The 21,099-nt window shown below is 50.1% G+C and overlaps 1 protein-coding gene across 1 annotated transcript in view; it reads right to left on the reverse strand.

Annotated features, from left to right (window-relative positions):
- Nucleotides 1–325: 325 nt before the first annotated feature.
- The window catches only part of ADAP1 (ArfGAP with dual PH domains 1), a 49,604-nt gene continuing 28,830 nt past the window's right edge, over nt 326–21,099 (reverse strand). The window contains exons 5-11 of the mRNA XM_058815944.1: nt 7,915–8,027; nt 6,932–7,078; nt 3,960–4,043; nt 3,041–3,103; nt 2,594–2,665; nt 1,961–2,189; nt 326–1,589 (exon numbers count right to left, since the gene is read on the reverse strand). Coding sequence (XP_058671927.1) covers nt 1,561–1,589; nt 1,961–2,189; nt 2,594–2,665; nt 3,041–3,103; nt 3,960–4,043; nt 6,932–7,078; nt 7,915–8,027 — 737 coding nt within the window. The 3' untranslated portion in view covers nt 326–1,560. The remainder of the gene's footprint in view (nt 1,590–1,960; nt 2,190–2,593; nt 2,666–3,040; nt 3,104–3,959; nt 4,044–6,931; nt 7,079–7,914; nt 8,028–21,099) is intronic.

The following is a 21,099-nucleotide window of genomic DNA, read 5'->3' on the forward strand; positions in this document are numbered from 1 at the left end:
TCACACATACACACACATTTTATATATTACACCTATCCACTATGCAGTTGTCTGAATAGCCAACATAAAGTTTATTTCTCTATTCCCCAGAAACAGCTATCCTTTGTGTATGTGTGCACACATAAAGAACTATTACAGAGAAAATACACAGAATATGCACTATAACACACACACATACACAAATAATAGCTAAAACAATACACGTTGTGTTTTGAGGGTGTCCCACAGCCCTGGGGCCCTGCCAGCACTGGCACCTCCTTGTTTCCATTTGCTGCTTTTTAACCCCACCTCCCTGCCCTGCCCCAGCACCACACGGCCACGGCTCTGACATAATAATAATTTATTGGTTGGAATGACATTTAGTAGCACAGTTGTCTTACCAGTGACAGAACGAATGCACACAGCCGATGGGATGCTCTCAGATACACAACCACCCGAGGAAACGCGGCGGACAGGTCCGTGGCTGGGGCTGGGCCCCCAGGGCACGCTGGAAATCTCATTTTGGGCTAAAACTCCAGCACCTGGTGTGCAGGTCGCAGCCCACCCGCCCTAACTGCAGGAATTACAGTGCTCAACACCGCTGAAACGTCACTTCAAGCAGCTTTTTTTTTTTTTTTTGCCTTTTTTTTTGGGGGGGGGGGGGGGGGGGGCAGGAGAAGAAAAATCAACCAAAAAAATTGGATTATTGGGGGAAAAAGTGCAACCACCAAGTCCGGAGAAGGGATGTGCCTGCTGGGAGTGAGCTGGGACAGGCTTTGATGGTGCCCAGCAGCAAACCTGCAGATAAAGCTCAACACCCCAGCTTCATCCCAGGCTCCCCAAATGGGGCAAAGCCCCCAGACCATGGAACAGGGATGACCCAGGGAGCCAAACACAGGCCTGGCCCCCAAAGCTCTGCTCCCCCAGCATCACCTCATGGGTTGGTGTCTCCCTGGCAGCCCCCTCCTCCCTGCCCTTTGTTAACAGGCTGATGATGCCCATTTCCTCTATTTCTAAATCCTATTTGCCCCTCTCTGGGTACAGCACCACCTCCAGCCCCCAGGGGGATAATTAATTTATCATTTACCCCAGCACCATGGCAGGCTCAGCTGCATTCCACAGCACCTTTCCTGTGTTTCCAGGCTGCCTCCCATCCCACAGGGATGTCACCCTTGGGGACTTGCAGCCCCCTGGAAAGGGCTGGCAGCCATCTGGAAGTGTGGGGATGCTCAGCTCCAGCACCAGGGACCTGAGCATGGGGAAGAGTCCCAGCTGCCCCTGGGATGTGCCACCAACAGTCTCTGCCATCCTGGTGAAGCGGGTGTGGGGTGATGGGGTGGCAGGGCCACCTATCCCACCCCACAGAGCAGCCACAGAGCTGAAATTCAAGTTGGATCAGGATCTTCTCCGACGTTCCACCGCCGCCCTTCCGACATGATCACGTGAATGATGAGGGGAAAGGGAAGTATTATTATTGTTATTATTATTACTGTTATTATGAATTATTTTTAACATTTCAAATAAAACCACGTCGTGTTGTAAACAGAAGCTCACTCCTCAGGTCTGCCCAGCCAGTCCCAGCTAAGGTTTATGTTTGAAATGGGCTTCCACTGAAAGGAAAAAACAGAGAAAATAAAGTTAGAGCAAGGCAAGCACTGGCAGGTGGTGACAGTCTGGCACAAGCCCACCTTGACAGGAGTCCTTGCTGATGCTCCTTGGCTTTAGTTACCCCTATAACCACACAACAGCATGGACATCACACCAGAAGCAATGAAGAGGGAAGGATTTCATCCTCCTCCTCCTCCAGGGTGAGCCCCTCTCTGCCCAAACAGCCTTTGCATCCCCTGGGCAGTGAGGAGCTGCCTCACACAGAGCAGGAGGGAGCAACGCCCTGACCCCCGTCCCTCCAGCCACGCCACCCTCCAGCCCAGGGCACACTGCAGGGCACCCAGCCACGCCACCCTCCAGCCCAGGGACACACCTGCATATTCCTGAGGCAGCATTGGCCGGCTGATAACCTTCTGGAAGGTGTTGATCCACTCCAGCTGGTCGTCCTCTGTCTCGCAGGCGAAGAGGAATTTCCGATCCGGGGTGACGATGGTGATCCCGTGCTGCCAGTGGTTCCCCTGCGTGGATGGTGGGAGCCCTTCCAGCACCTTGTAGCTGTTCTCCTTGCTCCCAATAAAAACCTCCCCTCTAGCAAAGGCATCCTAGGAGACAGCAGAGCAGGGGTGAGGGTGAAGGGAGCTCTGCATGCCAGGCACCAGGACAGCTGCAGCCGCCACAAACCCATCAGCCAAACCCCAACAGCACCACCCACAGCTCTGCTCCTCACCCAGGGGCACCCACAATGCAGCACCAACACCAGGGAGCCAAGATCCAGATGCAGAATATCTGATGGAGAGGGCCTTTAAAGTGGTTTTGGTATTTACAGGGTTACTGCCCACCAGGCAGAGCCACCAAGCATTGACAGTGTTGCGCCCTCTTGGCTCTCCCACCAGCCTGCATTTTGCTGCAGATCATTACTGTAATTATTACTGCTATCACTTTTATTATTAGTAGTGGTAGTATTGCAGGCAATTCCCCCCAGGCAGCCCAGGCACCCTCATCTTACCAGGGGATCTTTGAAATACATGAGCCGTCGGTCATCCATGGTGAACCATCGCTTCTTGAAGCCCTCTGTTTGCTGGGGAGTCAGAAAATGCCAGATCACACACAAACAGCACAGCTTCTCTGTAACCATGCATGGCCCAGGAGTGTCAAAGCGCCTGGAGCAGCCTGATGGGCTGGGGGAGCTGGGAGCAGATCACTTCTGGGCCACCAGAGCCACCACAGCCAGGGGCCGGGCCAGCTCTACCAGAAAGGGACACTGGGTTTATGATCTAGATTTGGAATTTTTTTAATGTTTGCTCCCAGGTGAGGAAAGTGCATTAAACACATTCAGAGAGTTATGAATTTGCCTCTCTGGCAAAGGTTGGTTTGTCCCACCAGCAACCCCTTCTTGGGGCCATACAGAGCAAGACTCAAGTTTGGAGGGGCTGAAAAATGCTTCAGATCCTACCTTTGGCCCTGTTTTCTCCATGTATCCTTCCTTCAGGTAGTTTCTAGAAAGCTTTGGCACCAGCTGGAGCAAGCAAAGAGGACAGAAAAGAGCAGGGTCAGATGGAGGGGGTCACTGGGTGTACTGGGGGGTCACTGGAAGGAAAACCCACCCTGAGCTGCCCCAGCCCTGAGCCCGCCCCATAGCTCTGCCCCAGAGCTCCAGCCCTGCTCCTCCCCAGTGCTCAGAAGAGGAGGCTACAACACAAAACACCCTGGAGCAGCTGCCCAGCACAGCCAGCAGCCCCCAGGAGCATCCCCCACACTCCTCAGGGTGCAGGGACAGAGCCACCCTGCAGAACCACCACTGCACCCCTCCCAGATAATTGGCAGAAGGCAGGAAATGCAATTAGATTTCAAAATCTACAGCTGAGGAGGAGCAGGGAGTAATCAACAAGCACCAGCACAGTGATGCTACAGCCCAGGAGCAGCACACAGCCCTGGCTGGCAGCACATCAGAGCAGCCTCTGGAATCGCATTAGCTCAGGATAACACAATTAGCAGCTCCAGCCCCCGGAAAACACAGGCATTTATAAACCAGGCATTTATAAACCATTTATAAATCAGGCTGCACTGACCTGCAGAGAGCTCAGGGCACTGACATCCTTCTGCCCTAACCTTCCCTGCCTTCCAGCCTTTGTTTTGGCTTTTTATTACAGCCACAGCCTTTGAGCCAGGTGCTCAGGGCCCCTGCAGGGGTGGCAGTGCTGGAGCTGCTCCCACAGCCCCTCTCATCCCTCCACAACCATCTCACCAGCAATTACAGAACACTCCGAAGGATGGAGCACTCCCCAAGCCTTCCAGCTTGTTAACAGGATGCTAAAAATGAGCAAGAATGGGAAAAAATAGCCCCACCCAGCCAATGGTGCAGGAGCACTCACATCAGAGTCACTGGCTCCAGGGAATGCCACTTGCAGGTAATGGAAGCGTGCTGCCCGGATGGCGTTGAACCAATCCACAATTTCCTGTTAATGAGGGAAAAAGCAGAGTGAGGAGGGCAACCTGCACACAAAATAACCTGATCCTGCTGGGGTTTGTCTCTCCCATCACTCTGGCTCCAGTGACAGAGCTCAGTGTAGCAGGAATCCTAAAAAACACAGAACACAGCAAAAAGGTGAAGGATGTGGAACACCCAGCTGCTGTTCCAGATGTGCAGAGAGCTCTGCAGTTTCCAGTCAGCACCGAGGGAGGATTTAAACATCTCTGAACTGGCAAAACCAGCCCCAAAAGAGCATTTGAAACATTGAGCTGACCCTATAAACACAGCTGGGCTGGTGCAACCTGCCCACCCAGCCCTGTCCCCTCCAGCAGGACACCTGGGCAGCACCTGCATCCCACCCAAATTCCAGCTACAAACTTCAATGTTTTGATAAAAGAGTGGCTTAACATCTCTTTATCTTTGTATCCCAGTCTATCAGCTGCGCCTGTGAGTCCTTTAGGGACAGCCACAGTGATGCTGAAGTCCAAGAAGCTCTGGCACTTCTCCTTGTCCTTGGCAAAAAAAATCTCCCTCCACTTTTTTAACAACTAGGAATTATTACAATAATAATTGTTAATTATTACAATTAATAATTTAAACAGTTATTACAAAATAATTGTTCTATAATTTCATTATTTTTAAACTCATGTATTCATTTATCTCTGGTAAGACCCAACAGCTTGTGCTGTATGTCTCTGAAGGTTTTGCTGAGAAATGCCACATTAATTTGAAGTGTTCCACACTAAAAGGGAGCACTCAAACTGTGGTCTGAGACTGTGGGACAGGAAAGGTTTGCTGGAAGGGAATCAGGAGCTGCCCTGCCTGGGATCTGAGCACAGGGACAGGGATGCTGAGCTGCCTTGGTGTCATTAATGCATGTGAAGCCTCACACATCAGATCAGGGACATGCTCAATGAGCCAGACTTAATCCCAAAATAAACATTGCCCAGCGTCAGGTGAGGACGCTGTAGTGTAGGAAAGACCACATCAAAGGAGATGTTTGCTTTCTTTAAGAGTTAAATTTTTTTATGCTTTAGAAATTATCTGGGTAAGGAGGAAAAGCCCACATGAAATTTTAAAATCTCAGTTTTAAGGAGCTGAATTGAGGGTATCTCAAAAATGGTCTAAGGTGGCAAATAGCCATTCCAAAAATTAAAAATCTTTGCTTTGGTTTGTTAAGCTACTTCAAGTTGAGAGAAAAAAAAAGATCCCAAAACATAACAGGACATAGACAAACAGTGTTTTGGAAAACTCTGACCTACTTGTCTGAGGTTTTACTCACTTATCACTTGCTCTCCTACCCTAAGCAGCTAAGGACACCACAGATAGCATCACAGAGAGGATCACTGAGAATTCACTCCTGAAGTTCATGATGACCAAACCAGGCTGGAGCTAATGAACAATAAGCTGTGATGCTAAAATTCTGAAATCTTCTACAGCCACCAATTGGGTGGTTATACACATATTTATTTCTTTATTTACCTGTGGGTCTTCTCTGTGACCATGATGTGAGGTAGGGTTTCACCCTGCAGAAAAGCAGAAGCTGAAACCCTCACTGACTTCCAGCAGTGAATTGCTTTCTGGAATATTGATAATCCATTGATACAAAGAAGGTTTGACCAAATTCTTCCCTTTGAGGGTGGGGAGGCCCTGGCACAGGTTTTCCCAGAGCAGCTGAGGCTGCCCCATCCCTGGCAATGTCCAAGGCCAGGTTGGACGGGGCTTGGAACAACCTGGGATAGTGGAAGGTGTCACCCATGACAGGGTGAAATGAGATGAGCTTTAAGGTCCTTTCCAACCCAAACCATTCTGTGACTCTATGAAATGTAAGAAGGAGCCTAAATGAGGCTCCCCCACCTCAGAGCAGGGAGAGGCAGCACCTCTGGGGTCCAGGAGGACACTGGGGCTGCTGGGGGAGCACAAGAGGGAGCCAAGGGCAGCAGGAGAGCACAGGGGGGTCCCAGGGCAGCCTCCGGTCCCAAAGGGCAGCTGCTTACCCCAGCAGTTTACCCCAGGAGTTCACCTTCTTGTAGCCCTTGTGCAGCCAAGGAGACAGACCTAATTCAGGGGAGTTGGAAGGAATTGAGCACGGTCATGATCAGATTTTATCAGAGCACATCCTGGCCTGCGTGGGAGCAGAGGCAGCTCCTTCCAGCAGCCAAACCCAAACCCCAGAGCCCTGAGTGCAGCCCTCACAGCCTGGCTGTGCAAACCACCAAAGCCCAGCAAACCTCAGACTCTGACACAGCAGTGGGAGATGCAACTTTGCCACTGAAGAGCTGCTGCTCATTAGTCTGGCTCAAATTGCAGCAGGAGGTACCTGAGAGCAGCTCCAGTGACATGGGCTGGGCTCAAGAAGCACCTGCTGACCAGCACCTGGCATGGAGGGGAAGTTTGGGAGGATCACCTCAGACCCATGGACCATCTCCTTCGCACCTCCCTTCAGAGACACCTGAACAAGGGGATTTACTTCAATACAAACATGAATATCTGCATTTTATGAAGCATGAGACAGGCAGAACCACAACAGTTCCCTGCTTCTCCTACATTTCAGTTTGTTCCCCTTTTGCAAGTCTTTGGGCTGAGTCCCCTCATCTTCCAATGCTCCATCCACACTTTCTCCATCTCTGGGCACCAAGGAGCCTGCCTTGAAAAATCCTCTACTCCAAGCTGAGAGAAATCTCCAATTCCTCCCATTTGCATCTGTCTACTTAGAACAGTTTGCCACTCTCTGTGTTTGGAAGAACAGGACAAACACTCAAAGCTGGCTGTGCATCTTGTAGCCCTTCCACCCTCCAAGAGATCCCAGCTTGGCTGGAGCCTGGTGTGCCACAGGCTGGCTCCCAAACCTCCTCATTACCTCCAGGGCCTCACCTTGCCATCTTCATGATAGACAAAGATGTTCCTTGTGCTATTGTCCTTCAAGTAAGTGATCTGCAGCCCGTGTGGGTTCCCAATTTTGGCAGGCTGGAAAGTGGCGTTTAGGTGCTCGATCTTCATAATTGCTTTGGGTTCTTTTGCCTGGAAAACACAGCTGGGTGAGCAAACACCTGAGAAGTGGCTTTCAAACCAAAAAACAGTTCACTTGGTCAGAAAAAAAGGCCTATTTGAGGGCATTAGCTAAAAGCACCTGAATGCCAGCCCACAGAACTCCCTGGTGATGAGAGATCTGAGACTCTGCTTGGGTGTCAATGCCAGCCTGGAAAAATGCTCTGTCCTTCTGCAAAATCCAGCAGGGATACAAAGAGACAGCTAACTAACAGGACAGGGTGCTTTGTGACCCTCCAGCACCCACAAATAGTTCATCCTTGCCCCAAAAGATGGAGGATTACCCCCTTTGCCAACAACAGACCCGGCTGGGAAGCTCCATGTCCATGTCCCGCCCTGTCCCATCCTGTCAAGTGAGCCACTGGCTGCTGACTCTGCTTGACACTGGAATAGGAAACCAGGGAGCTTTCCCTCTGGATTGCATGCCATGCCATGCCATGCAAAGGAGGATTCAGATGGTGACACCTTCATCACAAGGTTGTCATCAATATGAAACCCACGTTCGTTGGATGATGCAGAGCCAGAGCTGAGAGAAACTCCTTTGCTGGTGGTTCAAGAAAAGCCCTATGGACTTCAAAGGGCAACAGAGCAGGAATGTGAGAATGGGCCTGGGGGACATCTCTCCATGACTGTGGTGGAGGAACAAGGGCAGACCCCACTAAAGGGAGGGTGAGCTGAGCCTGGTGCTCCTGTCCTGGAGCAGCTGGGGATCAGTGCTTATGGAAATTGTAAAATAAACTGGTGCCTTGGGAATTACATGCTCCAGGATGCTGCAATCCCATCTGCAGACAGCAACCCCAGGTACTCACATCGTTTTTGTTGAAGTACTTCAGAGCACCTTCCCTCTCTGATAACACGAATTTTCGGCTCAAGAATTGCCCATTGTCGCGTCCTCTCTTCCACAGAAATCCTTCTCTGTACCCTGCAGCAGAAAGGAGTCACTGAGATCCAGGGATAAAGTGCTGTACTTGAAAAGAAAATTGGGATAAAGAAAAGAACTGAGCCTTCAGAACTCAGCAACCCAAGTGTGGGGCTGCTGTGATGAGGAACAGCCCTTCTCCTCCGGACCTGCCCTTCTCCCTCTGCCCTCATTCTCTGCCAGCAGCTTCTGCTTCAGACATCTCCACTCTGACACCAAGGAGAGGCTCCCTGTGCATCACTGCAGCTCAGTGCTGGGGTGAGCCAAACACAGGGTTGGTGAAGGGTGCTGCAGGTATTTCTGATTGCACCTCCTCCCCTCAACAACACAGAATTTTTAGCATTAAGGGATGGAGAATAAAATTACTCTGTGTGTCACCAAAGATGATCTCAAATCACTGCTAACCCTGGCAGGTGGGCACCATCATGGTTGTATATGAAGAGAGGGAGGCCCAGAGAGGTTTGCTGAGCTGCCCAGGACAAGGCTGTGAGCCAGGATCAAAGTCAGCCTGGAAACCCAGCTCTCCCTGCCCTCTCACATTGGACATTTCACCATTTTGATGTTCTCTTTCCAACTTGTGTAAAAACACAGAACCCAAATTCACTTCAAGGAAGAATTACAAAAACCCAACACAACCAAGTGTTATTCCATTCTGTGGCTCACAGGTTGCTGCTTCTCCCAGCCCAATCCCTCCAGCTGCTCTGACAAAGCCAGCTGCTGATTTCAGTGTACTTTGGTACTGATTTTTGCTTGCTTCTTTTCTTTTTCTTTTTTCTTCCCTCCAGGGCTGCATCCTCAGGAGCTGCTCCTCTGCTCTGCCCAAACCTGCACCCCTGTCAGCAGCCATCAGTGCAAACCACCACGAGCAGCCCTTGCACCCAGCATGAACCCACACAGGCTCCCCGGGCAAGCTGTGTGTCAGCAAGATGAGTCCTCAAAGCCCTGATCCACAGGGCTGTGAAAGCAGCCAGAGAAGGTGCTGAGAAACAAAACAAAACCGCAGAGGCACAACAGGGAACAGATCTCACACTGGAGGGCATTGGAGACAGAAAATTGTCGCTACAGGACACCAAAAAACACAAGCTCACACCGCTGTTCTCAAGGTGAAGGAAAAGGGAAGTTTAATTTCTGACTCTAACATTTATAGTTTTCCAAGAGTGACAGTGGATTGGAGGGTGACAGAGCCACCTCTCCAATGACACTGGACAAACCAACAGTCCATCAACTCTCTCCTCTTCTATAAAGGAATGCAAAACAATGAGTTATTTACAGGAAGTGTGAGAGAAAGTTCACTACAAGAATGTCAGCATCAGAAGGCTTAGAAAATCTTAAAAAAACAGGGTGACATAAAATAAAGCCTATCTCCCTTGTCTGATGTGCTGCACTATCTCAGCAACAGCTTTGTATTTTAGAGGCACCTGGTGGGGAGACCTTGGCACAGGTTGCCCAGAGAAGCTGTGGCTGCTTCCCTGGAAGTGTCCAAGGCCAGGTTGGATGGGGCTTGGAACAACTTGGGATAGTGGAAGGTGCCCCTGCCAGGGTGAAATGAGATTTTCTTTAAGGTCTCTCCCAACCCAAACCATTCTGTGGGGGCTGCTCTGATTAGGTGGAAGCTGAAGCCCAGCAACACCCACTGGCTGCTGTGCTGGAGCACACAGCACCGTGTCACCAACATGTTTGCTCCTCTCCTGAGGCACAGAACGAGGGCTGCAGCCTCCTGCCACCACCCCATGGATCACCAGCACCCAACCACGAGTGCAGAAAGCACTGCTGGGCAGGACTGATAAAGAAACACCACTAACATTGCTAACATTGCTATCACTGCTTCTGTCACCTTTTCTGCATCACTTCTGCACCTGCCAAGGAGCAAAATCAACCACTTTGTTCTGCAGGCTGCTCTGGCACCAACCTGTGACTCCTTCAAGAGCCCCACCAAGTGTCAATCAGCCAGCAAATGGCACAGGACACAGGCACACAGCCCAGGTGGGCATTTCTCACCTGGTACGTGTCCTCCAAGGTAAACTGAGGAACTGCCACCTCCACACCCACCTCATTCCCACAGCTACAACTCTGGGCCAAGGAAAACACGGCACCAGGCTGAGAAGAAGACAGTGCATGGTCCTGTGCCAGCTGAGGTGGGCTGGGGGCTGCAGCTCCCTCAGGCACACAAAGCTGGCAGCACCCCCTGGGTACTCCAGTGTACCAGCCCTGCCCTGCCTGAGGGGCTGCAGAGGAAGCCAGGGAGAGGATTTTGTATAAAGAACATTGCTGTAGCCACCATCTCTCCATCTGACTTCCACCAGCATTGGGTTCAAGTTCCCCATTTTAAAGAAGAGGGACATTGCTACTTCCCCACCTCAGGAGGCTCTTACAGAGCTGAGTTAATGATGGGGGTTTGGTCTCTGAGAGTGTGGATTACAGGAAGCAACCAAAATTATTTGTTCAGTTTTACCCTTTGCTCTCAGAGAAGAAAAATCCCTCCGGCAAGGAGGACAACCAGATCCACTGGTTTGCAAAAACCAGCTTGCATGGACTTCTCCTTCTGTCATCCTAAGCAAGGCATTCAAAAGTGGGAATTAAAACCATGTCTGATATTTGGTTTCTTTGGCTCCTTATTCACAGTTTCACCTGAAAAGAGGCAACACAACTGCTTGTTTCCATGATGCTTCTAGGGCTGTGGTAACACCAGGTCTGATCCCAGGCTTTCAGAAGAAACCTGAATGTATCCAACACACACAAATGCAGCACTGTGTTGTTTCTTGCCTTCTTATCTCACTGCAAGACAAAGCATGGGGGGCTGAATAAAAGGAAAAAAAATGCACTTGTGCATGTAATCCAAGAGAATCACATTTTCCTGGAGTTCAGGCAGGGCATCTCCTCCTACAGAAGGCATTTTCCTTCCTCTCAGCAGTTGAAGTGCATTGACCCCGATTCAGAGCTTTGGAGAAGATTCAAATCCAGCTCCCTCCCTGTGCTGCTAAAATTGCAGGGTGTGCATGGCCACTCCTGTGAGTGCCAGAGCTCAGCACTCAGCCTCATTAGCACGGGGAGATGTTAATTAGGGCAGGGCAGGGGACAGGCACTCACTGGCCACGTGGGCCCACCTTTCCTGAGAGGTTGAGGAGCTGCATCATTATCTGGAGCAGCTGAGTGTGGAGTCCCTGACACCACCCATCACCCCTGGCCCCGTGTCACAGCCTCCTTTTTGAACAAAGAGTCTGAAGCACATTCCTGTGAAATAAACCCTGCTGCCCACAGTGAGAGGGCTGGATGGAGAAGGTGGCAAATTCTGTATTTTCCTTACAGACTGGACTTTGAACAGGGTTGCAAAAACAACTTGTTTAGCCATGCCAGTGTGAATGGTTTGACTGCTCTAGGCTGTAACATTTCTTCCTGCAGCACTCAGCCACCATCAAGGCAAGACATTTCAATCAATTCAACTTGCATACTCTGAGAATTTGCATTCCAATAAAAGTCATAAACCAAGGAATATGAAGTTTGCTCATGGAATGAAAACATCACTCTTTGCCCCAATCCCCCAGATGCAAGCAGGGTCCAGGTCCTCAAATCCCTCAGAGCTTGCACCCTGCTCCGCTGCACAGCACCAGCAGATTGCTCTTTTTGCCTGGTTTTTTTGCCTGTTTGAGGAGCTCAGAAGTTCCCTGCAATAATCCATCTCTGGATAATGCATTTCCTGCAGGTCCCACAGTGAGCAGTGCAGGCACAGCCATGCTGGAGGTGTCTCAGCATCCCCATGGCAGGAGGCACCTGATGCTGAGATGGAAATCCGTCCCCTCCTGAACTGCCAGGCCAGGAGCCACCAGGAGCTGCTGCTGCCCCTGCACAGTTCAGTTCTTTGGAAATTACAGCCTCAGCAAGCAGAAAATGAGGTCAGTGATGCTCCAGCCCCCAGGAGCCCTGAGAGGTCAGTGCTTGGTGCACCTAAGGCAGGGTGGGTGATGGCTGAGAAGGGAATGATCTCCCTTAAGACAACTTTTCCTCCCCATTTAGGACACCACATCCTCCTCACAGCTCATCCAGCCAGGCCAAAGAGCCCAGGAACCCCCAAGTGCAGCACCCTGACACCCACACCATTTCTTGTGCACACACGTGTTAGAGGGACAACATTCCCCAGCTCCCAATCAATCAGTCCTCTCCTAATGAGCACTTAGCATCCAAATTACCTTTCCAAAAGGCCATTTCACAGAGAAGGGTTTCATGTTGTCATCCAGTCTGCCTCTGCTGCCTTCCAGGAGCTCATAAAACAATTATTGTCCCACTGCATTGTCACTTCAGCTATGGATGCAAGCAGCTGATGAGATTGATTGCTTCCACAATACCCAATTAACCCACTCACTCTGCCAACGACTGACTTAATCAAAGGCAATTAGTGCTTGAATGGCTACAGCAGACAGAAAGCCAGGATTTAGTGGATGATTCAGATAACGTTGTGCAGACATCTCCTTGGCCTTCTGAGGGAAAACATCCTCACCAATGTTCAGCTCAGGGCTGGAAGGAGATGAAACCTCAGGTCAGTGGTGTGAGGTGGCACAGAAAGGGATTAGGAACACACACTTCTCTTTACTGATAAAAGGAGAACTTGCAGTGGCTGATGTTCCCTTTTTCCTACTTTTTCTGCTCATGCAGGGCCCAGAGCACCAAGCAGTTGACCAGGCCTCAGTGACCAACAGGTCCTGAAATGGTAACTTGGATCTGAAGTCAGATCCAAACAGCCAACACTGTTTTATAAAACCACCTTCAATACTGATTTCTTCCTCAGCAACTTCTCCCACAATGTAAAAAAAACCCACCCCAAAAGACTCATTTAGAGGCAGGACCACATCTCTGTGGAAAGGCAGGTGTCAGTGTCCTCAGGGACTTTCTCCTCCAGACAAATCACCCCAAACTGGCCCAGCAGAGACCAGACAAAGCCTCACCATGGGAAGTCAAGAACAACCCACGACACCTAAAGCAGAGCACAGAGATCATTTTAGATCATGTGAGGAACAACTCCAAGGCCGAAGCCAAGCATGGAAAACCAATTCTCCAGATGACTACAAGACGATATTATCACCTTGATTTTGCAATGTAAGGAGGTGCTCCCCAGCACCTGGGACCAGTGCGGAAAACGGAGCCAAATGCATCATCTCTGTGGAAGGATCATGGGGCTGAGCTCAATTACACATTGTGGTCCTGAGGCTGACAGAAAGGACAGGTCTGTGCCCCCACACAGGCATGGGGCATTGAAATGCAAGGTCCATCCCCGGGTTTCCAGCCCCACTTAATCGTGAGCACACTTGCACTGGTGGCTCACAGCTGAAAATCCAAACTGCTCCTCAGCAAAGCCCCAGTAATAAAGCTGAAATCCATTAAGCCTGTGATGTTTGCCACTATTTAAATCAGATTAAAATTGTACATGACACCACTAAGCCGAACAGTCAGAAAACACTCCTGTCAAGCCTGATGTTTCTCCATGTAATCCAGACCCCCCTTCTTTCAGTGGGCTGTCAGCTAAAAGGAGCCACAATAAGAGATCATGCACCTAATCCAGCTTCCTAAGCTGTTTTTAACTGGTCCCTTTAATCACATGTTAGATTCCCCACGGAGCAGCTCTCAGGTGACAAAGGCATCAGCACAGCCATTCATCCTCTGGGAGGGACCTCAGGTGGGATCACAGGGCTCTCAGGATCCCAGGTGGGATCACAGAGATCTCAGGAGGGATCACAGGGACCTCAGGATCCCAGGTGGGATCACAGAGATCTCAGGTGGGATCACAGGGATCTCAGGATTCCAGGTGGGATCACAAAGATCTCAGGAGGGATCACAGGGATCTCAGGTGGGATCACAGGGATCTCAGGATCCCAGGTGGGATCACTGGGATCTCAGGTGGGATCACAGGGATCTCAGGATCCCAGGTGGGATCACAGGGATCTCAGGAGGGATCACAGGGATCTCAGGATCCCAGGTGGGATCACCCTGCCCCTGGTGCCACTGAGTGCAGCAGGACCAGGACACACAGGAGCCTCTGCAGAGCTTGGGAAGCCATCAGAGCAATAAAAAAAGGGAAATCAGGGCAGCAGGGGGTGGCAGCCACTGGGCAAGCAACTGGAGGGTGAGGTGGTGCAAAGGACACTCATCATAGAGAAATTTGCTTTTGTGGAGTGATATTGATCTCCCAGTGAGCGCTCACCTCCTCCGAAAACCCTGCGTGGGAACAAGTATGAGGAGAAAACACAAATTATGCAATTCTCAAGTCTTCACCTGACTACTGCAGGCATATCAGGTTTAATTCAGAAGACAGCCACATCCTCCCTTTTATCAGTTTATCTTATAATTGACCATCGATACAGTACAACTTCCGTGCTAACCTAATTATTGAGCAAGTGTTTACATATTAAAGATAAGGCCACAGCTGCCTGCTGCAAGCACAATTTGATTGTATCTGCTGGGAGATGTTACAACCCCCTGCTACAGAAAATGTCTTTACTGGAAGCCTTGCACTTACACTGCTGAGAATTGAATGTGGAATCTAATTTTACTTGGAAATCAAATGCTTCCTCTTCCAGTGGCATCCCTGCAACACCCACCTGGGATCTGCTGCTGCTGCTTGGAGAAAGAAAATCCTGTTCCAGGTAAATAACCTTCAGGTTCTGCTCTTTTGAAGCCAGTCTTTCATAATAGAAGATGGGAGGCTCCCTGTGTGATGTTCAGCCCGTTTAGCAGCAGTGAGTGCACTCAAAGCCTGATACAGATGCAAAGCCAGGGTTAAAGGCAGGCATGTGGCACTAACTCACAATAATCCTGCAGCAGCTCACCTCAGGCGCTGAATCCTGAGAGCCAAACCACTCCCAAACCACAGGGCAAGGATTCTCCGTGGGTGAGACATAAACACTCCAAAAAATCCTCACTGCAGCCACTGAGTTTAGCTCAGATGTCCCCACAGCCTTCCCTCCCCATGGAGGAGCTCTGCCACCATCCCACACCACCATCCCCAGGGATGCCCACACAGAGCTGGTCCTGCCTCTGCAGGACAAGGGAGAGCCCACCTGCAGCCCCACATGCAGAAAGCCAAGAGGTGAGACTGAAAAAGGCAAAGGAACCCTGACACCAGCAGGGATCCACCAACCTGCGGCTGCTCAAACACCTCCAGAGCACCAGGAGCCACCCGCAGGTCTGCATTTCACACAGGCATCCTCAAACCACACCTAGGGGATCAGGCTAAAACAGCCTCTGAGCCTGAAGAGCTTTTGGTGGATCTGTTCCCCACACCAATAAACAAAAGCTCAGCTGCTCACGCAGATCAGTGCAAGCAAGGATGAGATGAATTTGAACCCCCAACAGAGCTGGAGAGGAGTCAGCAGAGAAGTTCACCACAGACTTTAGATGAGTTTAGGACTCTGTGTTCTGGGGCATCCTGGAATAAAGCATTCCCCCACACAGGAATAAAGCATTTCCATACAGTCACAAATCATGGAAAGCCATTATCACACCTGGCACTCCTCTTTCTCTGCTTTGAACAGAAATCCAAATGGCTTCGAGCAGATCTGCTGCAGTGCTGCTGTTGGCTCCTGAACGTCTTTTATTGAGTGTTCAATGCATTTACAGTGAAAACTTCATACAGGAAAGCAGAATTTTTTAATTTAGGACTCGTTTCTGCCCTGGCTGCTGGTGTTCAAGCTGTCCCAGAAATCAGCTGGTACACGATGCTCTGGCAGCTGTGCTATCAGGGATGGAGCATTTGGCAGCACAGCCACAACCTCCAGGTTGCGCAAGGACATTTGCATGCCTTGATTTTTCCAGAACTATCACCTCCCATTCCCTGGAGCAGCATAATCCCACTTAATGAACTCCTAGAATTATATAAATCAAAGCTAAATTCTGTCCCAATAAATCACCAACCAAAATTCCCACTGACTTAGCCAGGCTAAAATTTTCTTCCACCCTCTGCCATGCGTGAAAGCTTGAAATTCACTCCCTGCTGAGCAGCCTCGTTGTCTTTTAGGTATTTTGGGACATGCTGTTTGTTACTGCCGTGCCTGTGTCCCTCAGGGGCTGCCCTGGTTATCAGACTGGAGGTGGCTGCTGTGTCTGCACCTCAACAGCAGCAGCATTTGTAAAACCAGCCCCATTCAGCAGGGGAGGCACCTCCCTGCCCCATTTCAGTGTAAGAAGTGGGGTGTGGACAATTCCTCCACTGCTGCACCAGGGATTTCAAGGTGAAAACTCAGGTGAGTTCACTACAGGGGGAAATGCAGGTGGGTGTGGGCTGGTGTGGGCAAGGAAGAAGCATCAGCAAATGCTCTGGTTCAGAGCTGAGGCTGATCTAACTCAGCTGCATCTCTGGCAAACTCCAGAAAAGACATGACCTCACCCTGGAGAATGTTCTTTATCTGGTGAGAGGCAGAAACTGCCCAGCCCTGCCCAGGTCTCCAGAGTGAAACAGATCTTTCTGTAGCAGGAATTGAATTAAGCTACCATGAGTTGCCATGAAAACAGCCTTTCCCATGCTCTCTGTTATCCTATTGCTTCCTGGTCGCTCCCTTCTCATTAGTGGAAGAAAGATGCCCCAGCTTTTGGTCCTGTGTCATTACTCAGGGAATGTGAAATGTGCTCAGTGTAAAATCACTGGAGCACCAAGAAATACCCTCACAAAGCACAGAAAATACAAAGGGATGGTTCTCCTATTCTTTCCTTAAATGTTTATCATCCAAGACATGGAGAACAAAGCGTTGTACCTCCCTTCAGCTGCCTCCAGTTGGTATAGGTCCATTTATTGACTGCAAAAACTCAAGGTTACAGGAACAGGCAGCCTGAGCAATATCAAAACACACTAATTCAAGCTGGTTGACCTCAAACAGGGAAAGCTCAAGGACAGGAGTGAGCAATGATAATTATATTGGGGTGTTTCACACATTTATTGATCTCACAGTCTGTCCTCTCCAGCTGGACTGGCTCTCCTGGGAACCCCTCAGGGCATCCCCAGGGAGTACCAGAGCCCAGCCCGGAACAAGGGCAGCACATTCAGCCTGCAGGAGCTCAGAGCACCTCACCCACCAGAAACTGCTCTAGTTCAGCACATTCAACCAACCACAAATTCAATGCTTTTGATTTTAGCTGGTAAATGTAAATATTTCTGTTACAGAATGACACAAAACGAAACATTTCTTAGGTGTGCTTTTCTGAGAGGGGAAAAAAAAAAAAAACCCCTAACAAAAAAAAAATTTGCACAAAACAATTAGATGGAGAACAAAAAAAAAAAAAAACCACCAAAAAAACAACCTCCAACTATGCAAAATTTCATGGGGCAGCCCTTGTGCCTTTCAGCAAGGCTCACACCCACTCTGCTCTGCCTCCCCTGCCTCGAGCATCGCTGCTGCCCCTCTTGCACGAGAGCTGCTGCTCCTTGGCTAATTATGGAGGCTTGGATCAGAGCTGTGCTGAAGGCAGCCTGACAGAACCAGCTGTTAAAATCACAGCTGGATCCTAAACTAGCTGTGAGCATCCAGCTTCAGCTCACAGTGGTGCTCCCTCCTCCCAGGGCTGGCTGCTCCTCCTGCCCTAAGTTCAGACCCACAGGTTCTCACCTGCAATTTTTGGCTGCCTAAATGCTTTTCTGCTTTAGAGGAGCTGAAGACATCAGAGCTTTTCTCTTTGCTAGATGTTTTTCTTCCTACAGCAGCTATCTGTAAGATCCATCACCTCCCCATCACTTTGTCACTGCAATGTTCGTGGATTTCCTGGAAAGCATAACAGTAGTCGCTGGCCTCTTGCCATAGCTCAGAGAGACAGAAAAAAATAAAAATGCACCAAATTTAACTCTAAAAGACAAGCTTTTGCATGTGGAGCCCTCTCCTTTGCCTTTTGGTGGCGACTCTGTATCCTTATCAAGGGTGGGAAGCGGTGCAGCATCTTCCCCTGATTCCCACAGAGCCCCAGGAGGCGGCAGAGCTCCTTCAGAGGGGCTGCACCAGCTCTGAATCAGCACTGAAAGGCACTGAGAGGCACTGAGAGGCTCCTCCAGCTCCTGCTCATATGATGCCAGTGCTGTGGAAATGTCAGCACATCAGGAATGGGAGTGAGTCCCCGCCACAGCCCTGCTCCCCTTGCACGAGAAAATATAATGGTGAGACAAAAACCATGCTGTCATCTCCCCCTGCATCCTCCTCCTGAGTTCAGTTTGTTAAACAGCCCTTGGATGTGCCCTGTCTGCACTGCAGCAAAGCCCTCTTTGGCGTTTACACCATTTGTGTTGTGAATTTGCTGTCAGGGAGCAAGGCTGGGACCCACCCCAGGCAGGAGAGCCCTCCCCAAACCCACTGGGGATGCTGCAGTGGTGCTGCCAGCCTGGCTGGGCTTAGATCTGCTCCTGCTTTTTTGAGTGGATTTATTCAGATGGATCCATTTCCTTCCAAGGCAATTTGGTTCAATGTTTGTTCACTCACTGTGGGAGGTTTTGCTGTGCTCTGGGTGAGGCTGCAGAGAGCAGAAGTGCCCTGCAAAGAACTCTCCCCATCCACCTGCCATGGCAGCAGGGCCAGGGCACACCAGGGCAGAAGAAGAAGAAGAAATCATTTGTTTTAAAGCAATGACTGCAATTCCCTCAAACCCCCAAGGAGAGGATGGGGAGAGGTTTCTTGGACCAAGTCCTGACGTGGACCTGTGTAATGTTAAATGCATAAAGGATTACACTGGGACGACATGAAGAGGAGACTGAGCATCAGCACTGAGGTCCCACCTGCTTCAGCTGAACACACTGCTCTGCAAACCTTCCTCCTTCAACCATTTCAATCTTTCTCCTGAGCCTTTCATCCTAAACTCTTCCTCCCTATTAGACAAAAGGTTTTTGGAAAAAAAAAGAAAACCACAAACAAAAAAACCCAAAAAACCCAAAACCAAAACAAAACAAATTAGGCTTTAATTCCCCTTTTTTTGTACCCAAAATCCACAGCACAAGTGCCAAGGCATGGATGCCAGACTTCACAGAGCCTCACTGGGGTCCTGCCCTGCTCCTGGGGCTGCCAAGGTCACACCTGACACACCCCAGGTGCTGCACAGGTGAGGGGGGAGCAGGGGGGCTCAGACTGATCCAGAGGGGCTCAGACCCACCCAGAGGGGCTCAGACCCACCCAGGGAGGCTCCATCTCCCAGAGGGGCTGTGGGAAGGGGCAGCAGCTCCCCGGGCCTGGCTCCCAGCGTGACTCACATCCCAGCCAGGCTGATGTCAGGGTTGGAGAACAGAAGCTGCTCTGTGGCTGGGCAGCAGCAGAAGGAGGATTCTGTGCCAGGCAAGGTTGCTCCTTGGAGGGATGCTCGTGCTTTAACCCACTCCTGACAGCAGCACAGCAGCCTCCAGTGACCTTGGGCTGGCCTGGGAGAGCTGCAGGGTCTGCAATTCCCACCAGGCACTCACAGCCCTCTGATGGGAACCTCTGATCAGGGGCTGCTTTGGGGGGGCACCTGTACAGCACTCAGAGCAAAACAACAACCAAAATGCTCTTGAGCATCCTTGAAATGCTAAAATGTTCCTTTAAAAAGCCAACAGTGGAGGCTGCATCCTTTCTGGAGAGGGCCAGAGCCCTGCTGCCACTTAGGCTGACATCCTGCATCCCTCCCTGCCTGCTCCCCACTGCTCCCGTGACCACAAAGAGAAGCACCAGCAGAACCTGCCCAGCCCCAAGCTCACAGCAGGCTGCAGAACCCAGCCAAGAATCCAAATTCCCTGCTGCAATCCCTGCCTGGCTGTGATGCCAAATCACTGCATCCTCTGGGACACTGAGACTGGGCAGAGGTTGTGCCAGAGGTGCAGCATCCCTGTGCCCTGAGCTGCTCATTCAGCCCAAATCAGCCTGCCCAGAGCTCAGCCCACCTCCAGCTGCCCTGGGTGCCCCTGCCCAGCCCAGGAGCTGCCCCTGGTGCCAGCTGGGAGCAGGGAAATGCAGCCAGGCTTTGGGACCCTGCAGCTGGGGCAGCACTCAGGGCAGAGATTTGTGACAGGGTTTTGCTGAAATCCAGAGAGAGCCAGACATGGAGCTTTGGTTCAGCCAAATACTGGGATCAACTGCTGGGAATTTACTGGAAATGGATTTAACAGCAGGCAGCACTGATGCAATCCCAGCACACCAAGATGCACTGCAGGGAACGGGTGCCATGGTTCCCTACCACAAAACATCTACCCCTCCATGCCCACACCTCTGCTTTGCAAAAGCCAACATGAATTCTCCACAAAATACCAGATTTTTGCTGCTTTTTAACCACGCTGCTAGTAGTTTTTTATTTCCATCTCTAGGTCTATGAGGAATCTTCTTACAGGAATAGAGAGGCTAAGACAGCACAAAAAAGCATCCCACAGTGAGGGATGCTCCACAGATCCTGTGACAGTCACATCTTCCTGATGCCCTGAGCCACGAAAACAAGAGCTTCCCATCAGTGAGGGGCAGAGCAGAAAATGATGGAGCTCCTCTCAAAGCCCCGTTCTAATGCTTGAGCCTTTCAAGCATCAGAAGAGAATTTAATCCATTTTATAACTAGCATCAGATAACAGTGACATTAAAAAGCAGTCAGAGCCAAGCAGCAACTTCTTTTGGAGGTTATTAAGTAGAAATAAATTAACTTATTTCTCTAGATTGAAAATTCCTCTCTACAAACTAAGATCAAGGCCGGCTAAAGCTTTTGACAGCTGTGTGCCCATCAGCCACATCTGCATTGAGGTTAAATAGAGATTTACACTCACAGCAACTTCTGAAAAATTTCAGACCTTTGGATCAAGATGCAGCCAGTATTTTCAGAAGTTCAACTCACAAAATGTTAGAAGAGCCAATTATAATTAGGCTTTTTCTACATTTCTATATATGGTGTAAATCAGGAGGCAAGCCACTGGCATTAACAGGAAACATGCCAGCAAAAAAAGCAGAATGAGGGGAAAATAAACTCTTTATTTACATGATATTATTCACTTTACACACACCTAACACAGCCAGGGCTTTCAGGGCCATTTATAAATTCACAGCATTATGTGGCACTAAAGCTTTTACTGTGGTATTCAGAGTCCAACGTGAGCTGGTGTTTATACAGTGAC

Source organism: Ammospiza caudacuta, chromosome 17 (genome assembly GCF_027887145.1).
Source record: "Ammospiza caudacuta isolate bAmmCau1 chromosome 17, bAmmCau1.pri, whole genome shotgun sequence".
NCBI lineage: Eukaryota > Metazoa > Chordata > Aves > Passeriformes > Passerellidae > Ammospiza > Ammospiza caudacuta.